This window comes from Hibiscus syriacus, unplaced genomic scaffold (assembly GCF_006381635.1).
Source record: "Hibiscus syriacus cultivar Baekdansim isolate YM2019G1 unplaced genomic scaffold, ASM638163v2 tig00110962_pilon, whole genome shotgun sequence".
Lineage (NCBI taxonomy): Eukaryota > Viridiplantae > Streptophyta > Magnoliopsida > Malvales > Malvaceae > Hibiscus > Hibiscus syriacus.
In genome coordinates, this window is record NW_024062935.1 from 310,227 (window position 1) to 326,338 (window position 16,112).

At 33.9% G+C, this 16,112-nt stretch overlaps 1 protein-coding gene across 1 annotated transcript; it reads left to right on the forward strand.

The window, feature by feature from the left end:
* Nucleotides 1-13,591: 13,591 nt before the first annotated feature.
* LOC120148520 (ethylene-responsive transcription factor RAP2-12-like) lies at nt 13,592-15,790 on the forward strand. The gene is made up of 2 exons (XM_039161611.1): nt 13,592-13,976; nt 14,765-15,790. The coding sequence occupies exons 1-2, from the start codon at nt 13,691-13,693 to the stop codon at nt 15,640-15,642; spliced, it is 1,164 nt and encodes a 387-aa protein (XP_039017542.1). The 5' UTR covers nt 13,592-13,690; the 3' UTR covers nt 15,643-15,790.
* The last annotated feature ends 322 nt before the right edge of the window (nt 15,791-16,112 follow it).

The window sequence follows — 16,112 nt, forward strand, 5'->3', positions numbered from 1 at the left end:
AGTACGAGTGTGAATTCAATAAGTTGAGTCGCTTTACTGCCGAGCTTGTTCCTACTGAGAAGGATGCTTGTGAGTGGTTCGTAGAGGGGTTACGTCCTCGGATAAAGGAGATGTTAATTGTATTGAATCTATCCTCGTTTCAAGAGGTAGTCAGTCGTGCCAAAGCTTTAGAAAGAGCTCAGAATGAGAGATTTGAAAATTCAAGGACTCAAACAGTCAAGAGAACGGGTGCTTCTTCGAGTTCCGCACCGTCAAAAAGAGGCAGAGATGCTGGTTCTCGACCTCAAGCTAGATCGGAGTCAGTGGTATCCTCAGCTAGATGATCAAATTCGATGAGTGGCAGACAAACTCAATCAGCAGGATCTGGAGCTGAGAGATTTAACCAGAGTCAAGACAGACAATGCCAACATTGTGGAAAGAATCATTCTGGGATATGTAGAAGGATTTCTGGAGCTTGCTTTAGATGTGGGGAGACCGGACATTTTGTTCGGGATTGTCCTAAAGTAGTCGATGAATCTGCACAGCCAAAGAAGTCTATTTCTACAGGCCAAAGGGGAAGAGGTAGAGGCAGAGGAAGAAATCAGTCAGAGTCCTCTGCTCAACAAGAGATACGTTCCACTGCTCGAGTGTACAATCTCAGGACCAATGAGGATCGGGATGAACCGGAGATTATAACATGTACATTTCTGTTGTTTGATAAACGGGTTATGGTATTGATTGATACGGGTTCTACATATTCATACATTACTAGTAAGTTAGTGAGAGAATTGAACATTCAATTAGAAGCTACTAACAATGAGGTGATAGTGACAAATCCGTTAGGACACAGTGCTCGGGTAAATATGGTGAGTTGTGGGTGTCCCATACGAATTCAGGGAATTGAATTCCCTGCTGATTTGATGGAATTACCTTTTGAAGAACTTGAAGTGATACTGGGAATGGATTGGTTATATCGTTATTATGATAATGTCGACTGTAGACTGAAAAGAGTAACGTTGAGAAGTCCAGAAGATATAGAAATCGTGGTGTTTAGTGAAAGGTGGAATCCATTGGCAAATATGATCTCAATGATGACGGCAAAGAAGTTACTGTTACAAGGATGTCAAGGGTTCATTGCTAGTGTGTTGGATGGAAGAGCCAAAGACAAAGAGATTGAAGAAATTCCTATCGTTAGAGAGTTCTCTGATGTATTTCCTGCAGAATTGCCAGGTTTACCTCCGGACAGAAAGGTAGAATTTCAGATTGAGATAATGTCGGGAACAGCGTCTATTGCAATGGCACCATACAGGATGGCTCCAAAAGAGTTGCAAGAATTAAAGATTCAATTACAAGAATTGCTGGACAAAGGTTTTATTAGACCAAGTGTATCACATTGGGGAGCTCCAATTTTATTTGTTCAGAAGAATGACGGTTAAATGCGTCTCTGCATTGACTACAGGCAACTCAATAAAGTGACCATCAAGAACAAGTATCCACTTCCCCAAATTGACGATTTATTTGATCTATTAAAGGGAGCTTCAGTGTTCTCAAAAATTGATTTACGTTCGGGTTATCGTCAATTAAAGATTCAAGAGAAAGATGTTCCAAAGACGGCGTTTAGAACAAGATATGGTCACTACGAGTTTATTGAAATATCGTTTGGAGTTACAAATGCACCAGATGCTTTCATGGATCTAATGAACAGAATTTTTCAACCCTATTTGGATCAGTTCGTGGTGGTTTTCATTGATGATATTTTAATATATTCAAAGTCAGAGAAAGAGCATAGTTCTCATTTGAGGATTGTCTTGTAGAATTTACGAGACAAGAAGCTTTATGCTAAATTCTCTAAATGTGAATTCTGGTTGAATGAAGTGGCATTTCTTGGACATACAATTTCTGCAGAAGGAGTTCGAGTGGATCCTCAAAAGATTAAAGCTATTCTGGAGTGAGAAGTTCCAAAGAATGTGACAGAAGTTCGAAGTTTTCTGGGGTTAGCTGGTTATTATCGAAGGTTTGTTAAAAACTTTTCGATCATAGCATTACCCCTAACTAAACTGTTAAAAAAGGAAGTAAAATTTGTTTGGACTCAAGAATGTCAAGAGAGTTTTTTAAAAAGTTAAAGAAGATTTTGACAGAAGCTCCAGTGTTAGTCCAACCTGAGTCTGGCAAGGACTTTGTAGTATATAGTGATGCGTCTCATAATGGCTTGGGATGTGTATTAATGCAAGAAAGCAAGGTGGTGGCCTATGCTTCGAGACAATTAAAACCGCATAAGAAAAATTATCCGACACACGATCTGGAGATGGCTGCAGTAGTGTTCGCTTTAAAGATCTGGCGTCATTACTTGTATACGGATAAAAAAAGTTTAAAGTACTTGATGACTCAGAAAGAGTTAAATTTAAGACAGAGAAGATGGGTGGAATTTCTCAAGGATTATGATGTTGTGATTGATTTCCATCCCGGAAAGGCAAATATGGTAGCGGATGCCTTAAGCCAAAAGAAGTTTGCAGCCTTACGAGCTATGGATGCTAAACTATCATTAGACGAAGATGGTGCAATTTGTGCGGAATTGACTATCAAACCATCATGGTTAGATCGAATTAAGGAATTACAAGCTAAATATGAAAAGTGTTCAAAGAAGTTGCAGCAAATAAAGAATGGAGAATGTACATATTATGAGATGAAAACTAATGGGAACCTATATTATCAAGGGAGGCTAGTGATTCCAGATGATAATGAATTAAAGAATGAATTGTTAACGGAAGCTCACTATAGTCCATTGACGATGCACCCAGGAGGAAACAAAATGTATATGGATCTCAGGAGTCGATACTGGTGGCCTGGAATGAAAAGAAGTATTACGAAATTTGTATCTAAGTGTTTGACTTGTCAACAAGTTAAAGCTGAGCATCAGTTTCCATCGGGACTGTTATAACCAATTTCAATTCCTCAATGGAAATGGGAGAATGTAACAATGGATTTTGTGACGGGGTTACCTTTAACTCCGAACAAAAGAAATTCAATATGGGTGATTGTAGACAGGTTGACTAAGTCAGCTCATTTTATTTCGGTACGAACTGATTTCTCTATGGATAAATATGCTGAGTTGTATATCAGAGAGATTATACGGTTACATGGTGTACCTGTTTCCATAGTTTCTGATCGGGATCCTAGATTCACGTCACGATTTTGGAAGTCTTTACATGGATCATTGGGCACAAGACTGAATTTTAGTACAACGTTTTATCCTCAGACAGATGGTCAGTCTGAACGAACTATCTAAATTTTGGAGGATATGTTAAGAGCTTGTGTTATCGAATTTAAAGGATCGTGGGAAAAATATTTGTCACTTGCTGAATTTGCGTATAACAATAGTTATCAGTCAAGCATCAAAATGGCTCCATATGAAGCTTTATATGGAAGAAGATGTCGTACACCCTTGAACTGGTATGAACTTAAGGATCGAGAAGTTATTGGTCCTGAGTTGATTCAGGATACGAAAGAGAAAGTTCAAGTCATTCAGAATAATCTGAAAGCTGCAGCTGATAGACAGAAATCATATACTGATTTAAAAAGGAAAGAAATTGAGTTTCAAATCGGAGATAAAGTGTTCTTGAAAGTGTCTCTGTGGAAGAAAGTATTGAGATTTGGATGTAAAGGAAAATTGAGTCCTCGATTTTTTGGACCATATGAAATCGTTAAGAGAGTAGGACCAGTGGCATATCAATTGGCTTTGCCACCTGAAATGGAGAAAATCCACAACGTCTTTCATGTCTCCATGCTTAGGAAATATCGATTCGATCCATCTCATATTGTGACTACCGAAGATATCGAAGTTCAATCAGATTTGACTTATGAGGAAGAACCTATTCAAATATTGGCTCACGAAGTCAAGCAATTAAGGAACAAGACTATTCCATTAGTCAAAGTGTTGTGGAGAAATCACAAGGTGAAAGAAGAGACGTGGGAACGTGAAGAGGACATGAAGATTTAATATCTCCATCTCTTTGTACAATGAAAATTCGAGGACGAATTTTCTTAAGGGGGAGAGATTTGTAACACCCCAAAATACGGGTTAGTGACTAAATTGTAAAACTTCAGAATTTGGTGATTAAAGTAGAATAATTAGATAATTCAATGATTTATCTGGAAGGATTGTTAGTAATTATTAAAAGAATTAAAGGGCAAAATGGTTATTTAACCATTAAATGATTAAATTGTATTATGTTGAGGATATATACGGGGGAAAGGGATAAGAAGAATATCTCTTCTTCTCCTCTTTGTTCTTCCATACGAGAGAAAGCCACAACAAAGGTGAGTTTTCTATTTTATTGCTTATTTGTTGTTTTAAAAGTTGGGTTATGATCACTAGATGATAATTAAACTTAAGGGAAGCTTAATTTGTTCTAAAACAAAAAGATGAAGAAGTTATAAGAGATTTAAGAAAATGAGTTTTTATATGAAATCATGGAAAAGAGTTGATAATTTGAATTTGAAGTTAAATTTGACTTGTCATCATGCTAATTAAGGAATATGAAGTGTTAGAATGGTATTTAGAACATATTGAAATTTGAGTATGATTCTTGAATTACATATGAAGGATATGATTTTGAAGTTATAGATGATTTTCATGGATATAAGTTGGTTTAAGTAATGATAGTTGAGTTTAATGACATAATAGGGGTTTAAAATAGAAGAATTAAGTGAAGAATTGATGATTTTCGGGGTTAAAATATAATTTCTGGGTAGAGGGAACCGATACCCTATGAAGGGAATCGATTCCCCCTCTTGGACGAAAATTCCAATATGTGCAGGGGGAACAGATTCTCCCCTGGGTGGGTATTGATTCTCCGGGAACAGATTCCCCCTGGGGGGGTATCGATTCCCCCTAAATAAAAAAATGGAATTTAATTCATTAAACCGGTTTAAGTTATTAACATCAAGTTTAAAGTTTAGGCTTTTGATAGTTGTTTTGAAATGATATATTTATGTAGATATTGAGCCTAAACAAGTTCTGGAATAATCAAAGGATTATAATCGAATCAAAGCAAAGCTAAGGTGAGTGCAATTTTAATTGTACTTATATTATTGAACGAACATTGGCTTGCGATGAGCCAATGATGGAGTTACTATGGTAAGAAGTGACTCCTAAAATATTATTTGATATGTGATTCTTATATGTACATGAATACATGATATGCATAAACATAAGAGCATGAAACATAAGATATATGATATGATATGCATGATTATATGCATATGTGATATATGCTATGAGATATGACCAACGTGAGATGAAATAAGCTATGTGAATATATGAAATGACATATGAATATGCAATATGTGATATGATATGAAATATATGGTTACACATACATGTGGTATGTGACAGAAGAGAAATAACAAGTGATGTGAAATATATTCATAATAAATGCCCATAGTATATGATACGAGAGTTATAGGTATAATTGGCATGCCAAGAGTCGAGGGTATTGTAGTCCTTCGGGACGTAGTGGTCCTATGGGACATATATAACAGTCATTCGAGACGAATACTGAACAAATATTCGGTGCCCCATGGGGGAATTTATACGAGCTGTGGTGACAGCATTGGTGCAAAACCTCAATGTACTCACATACTTCTATTCTCAATAATATACATGGGCAACAACAACAACATCAATTGAAATATAAATTAAAGTGAAAGTGATGCAAACAGGTAAGTTTCATGTGTGCATGACTTGATTATATATGTCATAGGAAATATATCCATGCATATTGAAATATCATGATCAAATAGTAAGAATGCATATTCATGAATCTACTATTACATGTTTATTTATTGCCTCACTAAGTCTATGACTTATCGTGTAAGTGATTTACACATAGGTACTAAGAAACGTGAAGAGCAAGAATAGAAGTAGCAAGGACAATATTTTTACTAGAAGATCAGATCAGAAGTAATCGACAAAGTATGTATTTTGTTGTGTATAGAGTGTTGGCATGTAATAAGTCGTTAATTATGAGTACTCTGATCAAGTTTGTATTTTGTGGTCTCTTTTATGTAAATTAAAGTATTTTGTTTTAAACAAGTTTTAAATTCCCCGGGGTTTTTCTTTAAGTGTCAAGGTTTGAAAAGTCAATGTGACACCTCAGACTCGTATTCGGGTTGGGTACGGGTTTGGGTGTTAAATTGACTCTTACAAATTAACCAAAAGAAAGCCCACTCACCTTTGCTTAAGTGATTCACGGTAGAGAAGAAGAGAATGAAGAAGAGAAGTCTGGAAACTTTTGTTTCCTCAAAATGGATTCCACGTGGGTTATAAAATACCCATAACCAATATTTAATTATTTCTTTGCTAAAAGACCCATTTACCCCTTTAATCCTTTATTCTTTGCTAATCCATCATACATAAACTATTTTCAACTAAGTCCTTAAATTTTTTGACTTATCTACTTTGGTCACTAAATTTTAAAATTTCACAATTTGGTCATTAACCCGGTATTGAGGATGTTACAAGTATGGGTTCCTAAGGGAACAAGGGGCACTGAAACTAATGTTCAAGGATCCAAAGCAATTTGGATACCAAAATCTACTTAAATGTCTCTTGTAGGTGTGTGAGAGCAATGGTGATGAAAATGAAGATGCTCAAATGCTCTAGCCACACTTGAAAAGGAATGGGTAACCTCTAAGCTTAATGCTTTTGATTTTGATTATTTGGTTGCTCATTTTGATTTAAGCATGCATGAGTTTTGATTTTAAATGATTTGATGTTTTCCATCTCATGTATATTGAAAAAGTTTTATAATGAACATTTTAAAGTTTTAATGTTTTTTCATAATTTTTTTTGTTCATCGTAGTTAATTTTGGTAAAAATTGGTTTTAAATGCAAATGATATCTCTCTAACAATTTATATCATTTTTTAAAATGCTTTGATTTTAAAAAATTTAAGTTTTTGACCTAAATTTAAATGTTTATGCTTATAATTTAAAAATACAAATGATATCTCTCTAACAATCGATATCAATTTTCAAAATGCTTTGATTTTAAAAATTTTAAGTTTTTGACCTAAATTTAATTGTTTATGCATATAATTTAAAAATACAAATTATATCTCTCTAGCAATTGATATCAAAATTTTCAAATGCACAACATTTTTAGAAGGCTTTATGCATATGAACTTAATTTCAACATTTGGTATTGCATAAAGTATTTTAGACTTGGATATATTGAATTTCATATGCTACTAACATGTTTGTTATTCTTTGTTTAAATTCAATTTTTTTAATTGTCAAGTTTTTAAAGTCAATTTTGTTTAGAATGCACTATTTGAGGGGGATCCCTTTGATTTTTCAAATTTTTTTAATGTTAAGTTTATCATTTACTCTCCAATGTTATTTTAGAACTTTAAGTTGAGTTATTTTTTATATAACAAAAAATTGAGAGAAGTATGGTTTGAAAAATTCAATTTCTTAATGAAAAAGGGGGAGCTGAAATTTTTTATATTTTTCCAACAATTGGTATCTTTTTCATTAAATATTTTATTAAGGGGAAGTTTTGCCAAAAACAAATTTTCAAATATTTTGTTATATCAAAAAGGGGAGAATGTTGAATTATATTTTGATATAACAATTTAAGGAAAAATGTTTTTGGACTTGAATTGAATTTATTTCAAAGTTTTCAAAAATAATTCAAAGTCCTTAAAAGTGGAATTGAGCACAAAATACGTTTCTGTGCAAGAAGTACTGATACTGTTCTTACAGTATTGATACCACTTGAACAGTATCGATACTGTTCATATGGTACCGATATCAAAGGTAAAGGGAGTATCGATACTCACTTGGTAGTATCGATACTACCAGAATTGCTCAAATTCCATAATGGAAAAATGGTACTGATACCCAAATGGTACTGATACTACTTTGTATAGTAGTATCGATACCATCAGGCCCCAACGACGAGTTGATTTAAAAAATAACAAAGGTAGTACCGATACCCTCTGTATTGGGAAATTTTATTTTATAGAGATTTCATCGCCAAATGGTTATAAATCATTCCCAAAGGCTATAAATACAAGTTCAAGACACTTGAAGAAGGGTTAAAACACCTAACCAATAATGCAAACACAAGAGAGGAATTTTCCAATCTTATTTTCGTATCTCTTGTAAATATTAGTGTTTTAAGTGAGCTAAATTTGTAAACACCCTACCTTGGAGAGGTTTTATAGTTTACTTATTTTTACCTTTAGTAAAAGGGGATTGGTTCTATCTTAGCCAAGTGAAAAGATATGGAGTGTAAAGGTTATCTCTTGATCCTTTAAAAAGAAAGAACAAATTAGTGAATTTGTTAGAAAATCCTTAGTGAGGAGCTAAGTTAGTGGAGGTAGACTTAGTTGAGAAGTCGAATCACTATAAATCGTCGTGCAAAACTTTCAATCTTTTACTCTCCTTACTCCCTAAACAAATTATTGTTATTTCACCCCTTTCAACTTTTTCGGTTGTCAATTCGAGCTTCCGAAAATCCTAACAAATGTATATTACATATGAAAAAAATATGAAAAAATACACCTGTATTGTATACAATTATAAAATATCATTTAAATTGGAATCAAATAATATCATAATATTATAAATATTTATAATTAAATTTAAATAGAAACTCAAAAATTTGACTCGACTCAACTCGAACAAAATTCTAAGTTAACTCCGAGTTGTAAAATAGGATTAAATATATTTTAATTTATTAAAAGTATGACTAAATTGAGATAATATATAAAATAACAGGGACCAAATGCATGATTATATCAAAATATTTTACTCCTGTTAACGACATTTAACTTAGGATGACCACGTCTTAATTAAATAAAAATGACAATATCTTATATTTTTTAAAATCAATTACTAAAAGTGAATAAAATATAAACATAAGTGATTTTCTATGTGGTTAACCTTTATATAAAACAAAGCTAAGAAGAAGCATAATTTTCATAGAAAATATATTGACATAAATCAGCTGTAGCTAGTAGGGTTCCAGCTGTCATGCATGGGATGTGGAATTGATAAGAAAGATATTGCAACACGTGTATTGTCATATCATAAAATACTGACACGTATTGTATGTTACATCCCCTCTGCATGAACAAAAGTAATTTTTCGAAGAATTTTACGGAACATAAAATCACAACCAAGACACCAAGCTTGAATTACATATGATAGCAGCGGACGTGTTTCACGGAAAAAACAATGAAAGTTTGGCTGGCACTGTTAAATGGATGTAATTAAAGTCGGGGATTTTAGAAGCTTGTAAAAAAGTAGTCAGAAATTATAATACATGTTAGTTTTTACATGGAATTGTTTTCACTTTGTGTCTGATTGTTCCTTGAATACGACCATGACATTTTGATATATAGACTAATATAATAACGTGGAATTCAAAATGGATGTATGATTTTTAAACGATAAGAATCTCGATAATTTCAAATAAACGTTAGGGTCAATTTTCATCCACGAGTTTATATCAATCGGAAAATATTAAATTTATATGGTACATTCAAATCTATAGTCAAATCCTGTGATTGCCCAAAATTCAGTAGGCGAACCAGGACAGGCGCATAAGCAGCTTCCGAAGACGATTCAATATTTAGGAATACGTAGAAACCCAATAAAATATTCTCCACTTTCTGACATGCAGGAAGTATTTTGACAATTGTAACTTACCTGCCCCTTATGACCAGAGGAAAACAGTCAAGTCTGGCAATTGGCCAATTGCAATTCCCCCCCCCCCTAAAGTGTATTTTGTACTATTATAATGTAAAATGTACAAAATTTGGCGAACTCATTAAAAAAATCTTGAATTGTCCAGCTCAGTTGATAGAGCGCAAGGCTCTTAATCTTGTGGTCGTGGGATCGAGTTCCACTGAGGACAATTTATAACGGAGGTCTTCCACGGAAACTGATCTCAATCTGACATTGGGGGCAACCTACTACCCTATCTCCCTTTTATCCCATTACATATGAGAATAGGATCAACTAATATTAAAAAAATCTCCTTTAAGTCTAGATGGAAGAAAAAGAGTATACTCTATCGACGCCAAGGAATGATAGCTACAGAATCGACTATAAATCTCTAACAAGTACTCACAAACCAACAAAGGACACGCAAACATAGAGTCATCCTGCGATGGACACCATCAAGCAACCATCTCCCTAAATAAACAAGATGACAATGTACCAAGGAGACAATGAACCAAGAACACAATACTTCGAGCAACAATAAACGAAGAAGCATCAACCACAGCGCAGCGTTATTGGATCAAAAGACCCTTTTTAACTGAAGCACCAATATATCAGCAGCCCTCCCTGCTCCACGATCTCAACAAAATACCGAAAAACCAGAAGGCATACTGCAATAGACCCAGACAAACAAACTCACAACAACAACACAACATTCAATAACCAGAGCAGCAAAGTCTTAGAAACCAGCCAAGCCAAACAACATTGCACCAAAAGCATTCAGTGACCACAAAAAGAAGGCAATTCGAAATTCACGAACCAACATATCTCCCTCCAACTATTTTTAACACTCTTTTTGTCATTTTCAGTAATAATCTCAATTGATCAAAGGTAAGCAATTCAAGTTGAATTTTTAATTTTAATTTTCGCGATTAAGATAACTGACAAATTAATTGATACCGAAATGACAGTACAAGGGTGATAATCCTTCCTTAACTGTAACCGACTCTCGAACCCGATACATTTCTGGTAAAACACAGATCAGGTAAGATGGTGTCCGATCCACCTAACTATTTTTTAAAATGATCGGTGGCGACTTTAACTCATTATTTCAAATCAAATCCCAAGTCGAAACCCAACCGAAAGACGGCCGCTACATCACCAATAATAAATCATTTAATCAATCCTTGTAATATTCGGTGTCCAACAATTTTGATGTTCAAATACCCACACCTATCATTTTTTTCCATGAAAAAACTGATAGGGTATGGTTAATGATATTAGACTGGGCTGAAAGGTCTCTTTATTGTTCAATTAAAATTTCCAACTTTGGGACTGTATATATATATATTTTTAATGTCAGAATTTTCTCTATCAATCCTTAAAAAGATCTTGCATGTATCTTAATTAAGGATTATACAAAATGTCGATCGTATTTAAGTTATTTTAATTTATTTTTTATGTTGAGTTACCGAATGATTCACCTTAATTGATTATAGAGTTAAATAATTAAAAGATCAAAATGGGTAAATTTAGAGAATTGGCATAGAGATATCATCGAGGGGGAGTTGAACCCGCACCCTAAGAAAAAGCTTAACATATAAAATAAGTTATGATAAATTATACACTATTTATATATTAAGTTCTCTTCACTCGAAGTGCTCTCAAGACTACCCTAAATACCAAAAGACGAAATTTAAAGACGAAAACAACCCATAAATACCTTAGAAAAATAATATAATTTCGATTATCAGAGATTCTAATTAATTTATAGATCGAAAGGGTATGATCGCATCACTTAAAATTTTTCGTATTTTTATATTATTTATTGATAAATTAATTATACACTCCTTAAAACTTTAATATTTATTCTTAAATTCACTATTAACGTAAGTTATTAAATCATCCCTTACCATCAAACAATGAAAAAATCATTAACAATATGTTATCGTTATCATAAAAACACAACACACCCCAAATTTCTTCTTTTCTCTCGTTATAAATAATTGATTGAACAGTAATGAATATTTAGTTTTGTATTTTATTTGTTCTCGTGGGAAATAATCCGTTGGCTTAATCTCAAAATTGTATCAAAATTCAATATACATAGTTTCAAATTCAAAGTAATCACTAATTTGTGGATTTAATTCGTTCTATCTTGGTTGTCGACTAACACTTGTCAAGCAATACTTTTTTTTTGAATTAATCACTAGTATCTGATCTATTGACCGACTAATTTAGATTGAGTATTGCAGATGCGAGGACGACCCTCCTAACCCAGTTTGCTCCATTCACAAACGTCAGGATTCGAACATCTGATCTTGCTTAAGGGACCTAGAGCCTCTTCCCACTAGATCAACTAACTGTTGGTAACCAATACTTTTAATATAAAGGGAAAATAAAAAATAGTGCATTTCCTGTATTAGTTAATTTATAATACATTTTCCTTCAAATGGTTTACGCCAAATATAGCGAATCTTGCAAGATAAGAAACATATTATAAAAAATTAAACAATTTATTATTCTCTCTTTTTATTTTTTATTATTATTGAGGAATAGCCTCCCTAGTAAACATGGTTTTCAGAACCAGATCGGTTAGCGAACCGGTCATGCTACCGGTTCACTAGTTCAATCGGTCGAACCGGTCGAAAGAACCGGACGACGTCATAATTATTTAAAAAATTAAATAAAAATACAAAAAATATTTAATAAAAAATAATTTTTTATATCACAAATCATATTCAAAGCAAGTCATAACATATATAAGTTAAAAACCATAAAATCAAGTGAAACAAAATGATTCAAATTAACCACAACATAATATTTAAGGTAAAACATATTAAATAATAAATATAATTATCTAACTATAATTAAAAAATAAATTTGGGGTTAAAAAAATCATAACAAAATGATATTGTTTGGTTTAATTTTTTTTAAAAACAATCCCACATAGCTAAAAAACATAGAAGAACATCCCAAAAGTCTAAAGAGTAAAAATATGAGAACAAAACAATCTCACATTGCTAAGAAACATAGAAGCGCATCACAATTAACTTCTATAAATAATAGAGGTAATTTGACATTCAAAATCATGGGGCCTTTTGGTGAGCATTGAGTGAACTATTCTTTCACTTTAATCAAGCTCGAATTTTAGGCTTCAATCGAGTTTCTAATTTTTTTTGAGTTCAAGCCTTTTTGAGTTCAAGTTTCAATATTATATTTCGAGTTTGAGTTGAACTTGATAATTTTTAGCTTGTGAGTTTGAGTTGAGTTGAGTTACTTTTAAAGTTTTCAAGTTCGAGTCGAGCTCAGCAATACTCGAGTTCGACTTGGCTCGTTTAACAAACGACGTTGTTTGGTTTATTTTAAAAAAAAACAAAAATATCAGTTTTTCCCGGTTTTTAGCCAGTCCGTTTCGAACGGTTCAGCGGTTCTGGCCGGTTCACTAATAGCGGTTCAACCGGTTTAGATTGAACCAAACTAAGCAACGGTTCCCGGTTGAACCGGCCGGTCCGGTCTGATTTTCAAAACAGAGCTCGTAAAGGATAACGTTAATATTTTGGATTAAAATATTAAATTTTTAAACATGTAAGGACCAAAATTTCTTTTGTATTAGAGACTAAAATGAACTTCTAGATTGTACAAGGAATGAAATGTTCTTTTTGATAATTGTGAGATTAAATTGAACTTTTAGATATAATACAATAACTTGTAATAGAATTTAACCAAATTTTTTATGTTCATAAAATAGATCAACATAGTATTTGTATTTTTCTTGGACATCAATGTAAAATCACGTCCCTCGAAATGAAATATAAAATTCTCAGCAGCATGCCTTGATTACTCCTATAAATACGTTCAGAAACAAGCATTCATCACTACCAACCAACAAACCAAAAACAAAGAGCCGCTATTATACATGTTTCTTACTTAAATATCTGATCAAATCATCAATCAAATCTCCAATTGAATCATCATGTGTGGAGGAGCTATTATCTCTGGTTTTATTGCTCCGACGCGGTCGCGACGGCTAACGGCTGACTTCTTGTGGCCCGATCTGAAAAATTCGGAACCCAAAAAGGGGTCGGGTAAAAGGTACCCGAAGCCGGTGTTCCATTTCGCTGATGATTTTGAGGCTGACTTCCAGGACTTCAAGGATGAGGAATCTGACATCGATAACTACGATGGCGATAATGTTTTAGTTGATATCAAGCCTTTTGCTTTCTCTGCCACAAAGAAACCATCCTTAGCTGTCTCTCATGGTAAATAATAACAATAATATTGAATTCTTAGTTTTCCTTTTCATTTCTCTTTCAAATTTCGACTGTTGGAAAAAATTGAATGTTGTATTTTCTTGGAATGTGGCTAAAGATTTCTTGTTATCGAATTTCCGTAGCTTATCTGGCGTGTATTTAATTGGAGTATGCCTTATGAATGCTCTGGTTAATATGTTTTGTTAAAATTTTATAATTCTATCAAAAGGTTCAAACTTTTTTTGTGCACAGAAATTTTGTCTGTTATTCTTTTTTCAGCTGTTGATAGATTGCCTTTGTCAATGTATAAAACATTTTCCTTTCTATTATGCCTTTTTCTGCTCAAATAAATAAAGATCTGTAAGAAGAGTGGCTTTTCTACCTGCTCAAATCAACTGATTTTGTAGTGCGTCTCTTGAGAGTGATTATTGTTTCAGTCTGACTTATTTGTACGCTTCTTAGATTTTTATTCCCCTTGCGTCAAACTGGTTTTTGAAATCTTAATATGGATTAAAATCATGATTATTGTTTCAGAGCAGAAAAACCAAAGTCTTTACCTTTAGTTAATTTTTAGGAAATTGAGTTTGATAAGTCATACCTTAATCAGTACTTTTGACTTTTGAGTATAATGTTGATTACCGTGTTCTTCTCGTGGTTTTATTGCATTTGAAGGTCCTGAATTCTGTTTCCTGGTGAAAGTTATTTAATTATTTATAGGTTTCCATTAACTATAACATTTATTAATAAGATCCATGAATTTGTACAGTATTAATAAGTTTTTATTTTCGATTATGAAGGTCCGAACCCTGTAAAATCTGTGCAATTCAGAGGTCAAGCTGAGAAATGTGCAAAAAGAAAGAGGAAGAACCAGTACCGAGGAATTCGACAACGTCCATGGGGCAAATGGGCTGCTGAGATCCGAGATCCAAGGAAAGGGGTAAGGGTCTGGCTAGGTACTTTCAATACTGCTGAAGAAGCTGCTAGAGCTTATGATGCTGAGGCAACAAGAATTCGGGGTAAGAAAGCAAAGGTGAACTTCCCTGATGAGATTTCGCGTACCTCTCCAAAGCGTGCGATTAAGACAATTGATGAGAAGCCACTTCTCATGTCAAATTTGAGCCCCGTTGAACCAAATATCAACAAGAATTTCAATTGCTTGGACAAACCAGAGCAGAACTACTATGTTATCATGGATTTTGTAGAAGAGAAGGCACCGATCGATCCATTTGCATATGTGGACCCTGTTCCTGCTGCTGTAGATGTTGGATCTAAACCTTTTGCTCAATCTGACAACTCTCCCTTGTATTTCAATTCGGACGACGGAAGCAACTCCTTTGACTCTTCTGACTTTGGCTGGGGAGAACATGATGCAAAGGCTCCCCAAATATTGTCTGTTCTTAAAGCTTCTACAGAAGGCGATGAGTTTCTGGAGGATGCGAATCCTCAGAAGAAGCTGAAACCAAGTTCTGACAACGTTATGCCTACTGAAGAGAATTCTGGGAAGAGTTTGTCTGATGAGCTATTGGCTTTAGACGATCAGATTACATTCATTGAGGGAAGCTGGGATGCTTCCATTGACGCCTTTCTCAATGGAGATGCAACTCAACATGGTGCAAACCCAATGGATCTTTGGAGCTTTGATGACTTCCCTTACATGACTGCTGGTCTTTTCTGAGCAAACATGCTCTACTTGGTAGTTTTTTTTCTTCCTTTTTCCTGTAAATGAGGCGTGTAAATGAAGCTTCACCCCAACCCCCTGACAGCCGCTATATCAGCTGTGTTATCTATAACATTATTTTCATTTTTATGGAAGAATGTTCAGCTGTTTATATCTCGCTTTTGCCTTTTGTTTTTCTTGTTTACTTCTCAGGAATTTGCCAATCTGTTGTCAAGTTTGAGTTAATAAGAGGCTTTAGTATGTTTCATTTCTTTTGTGTCGAACATCGACTGCATCTCGGACCATGTTTGACTCAAAATGAAATGAGGAAAGAAGATGAATTCATCTTTGCCATTTGTTTCTCCTATACCCCATTCTGGGTTTTTTTCAATAGGGTGCTGTCGTAACCGGTTTTCGTCCGGGCACGAAATATTAAATTTTGACGGGGAAATTGATGTTAATAAATAATTTTGAGAATAATTTGTGAG

Coding starts and splice junctions, on each gene's coding strand:
- LOC120148520 (XM_039161611.1), top strand. CDS start 13,691: ATGTGTGGAGGAGCTATTATCTCTGGTTTTATTGCTCCGACGCGGTCG. Junction 13,977..14,764: donor ATCCTTAGCTGTCTCTCATG/GTAAATAATAAC, acceptor TCGATTATGAAG/GTCCGAACCCTGTAAAATCT.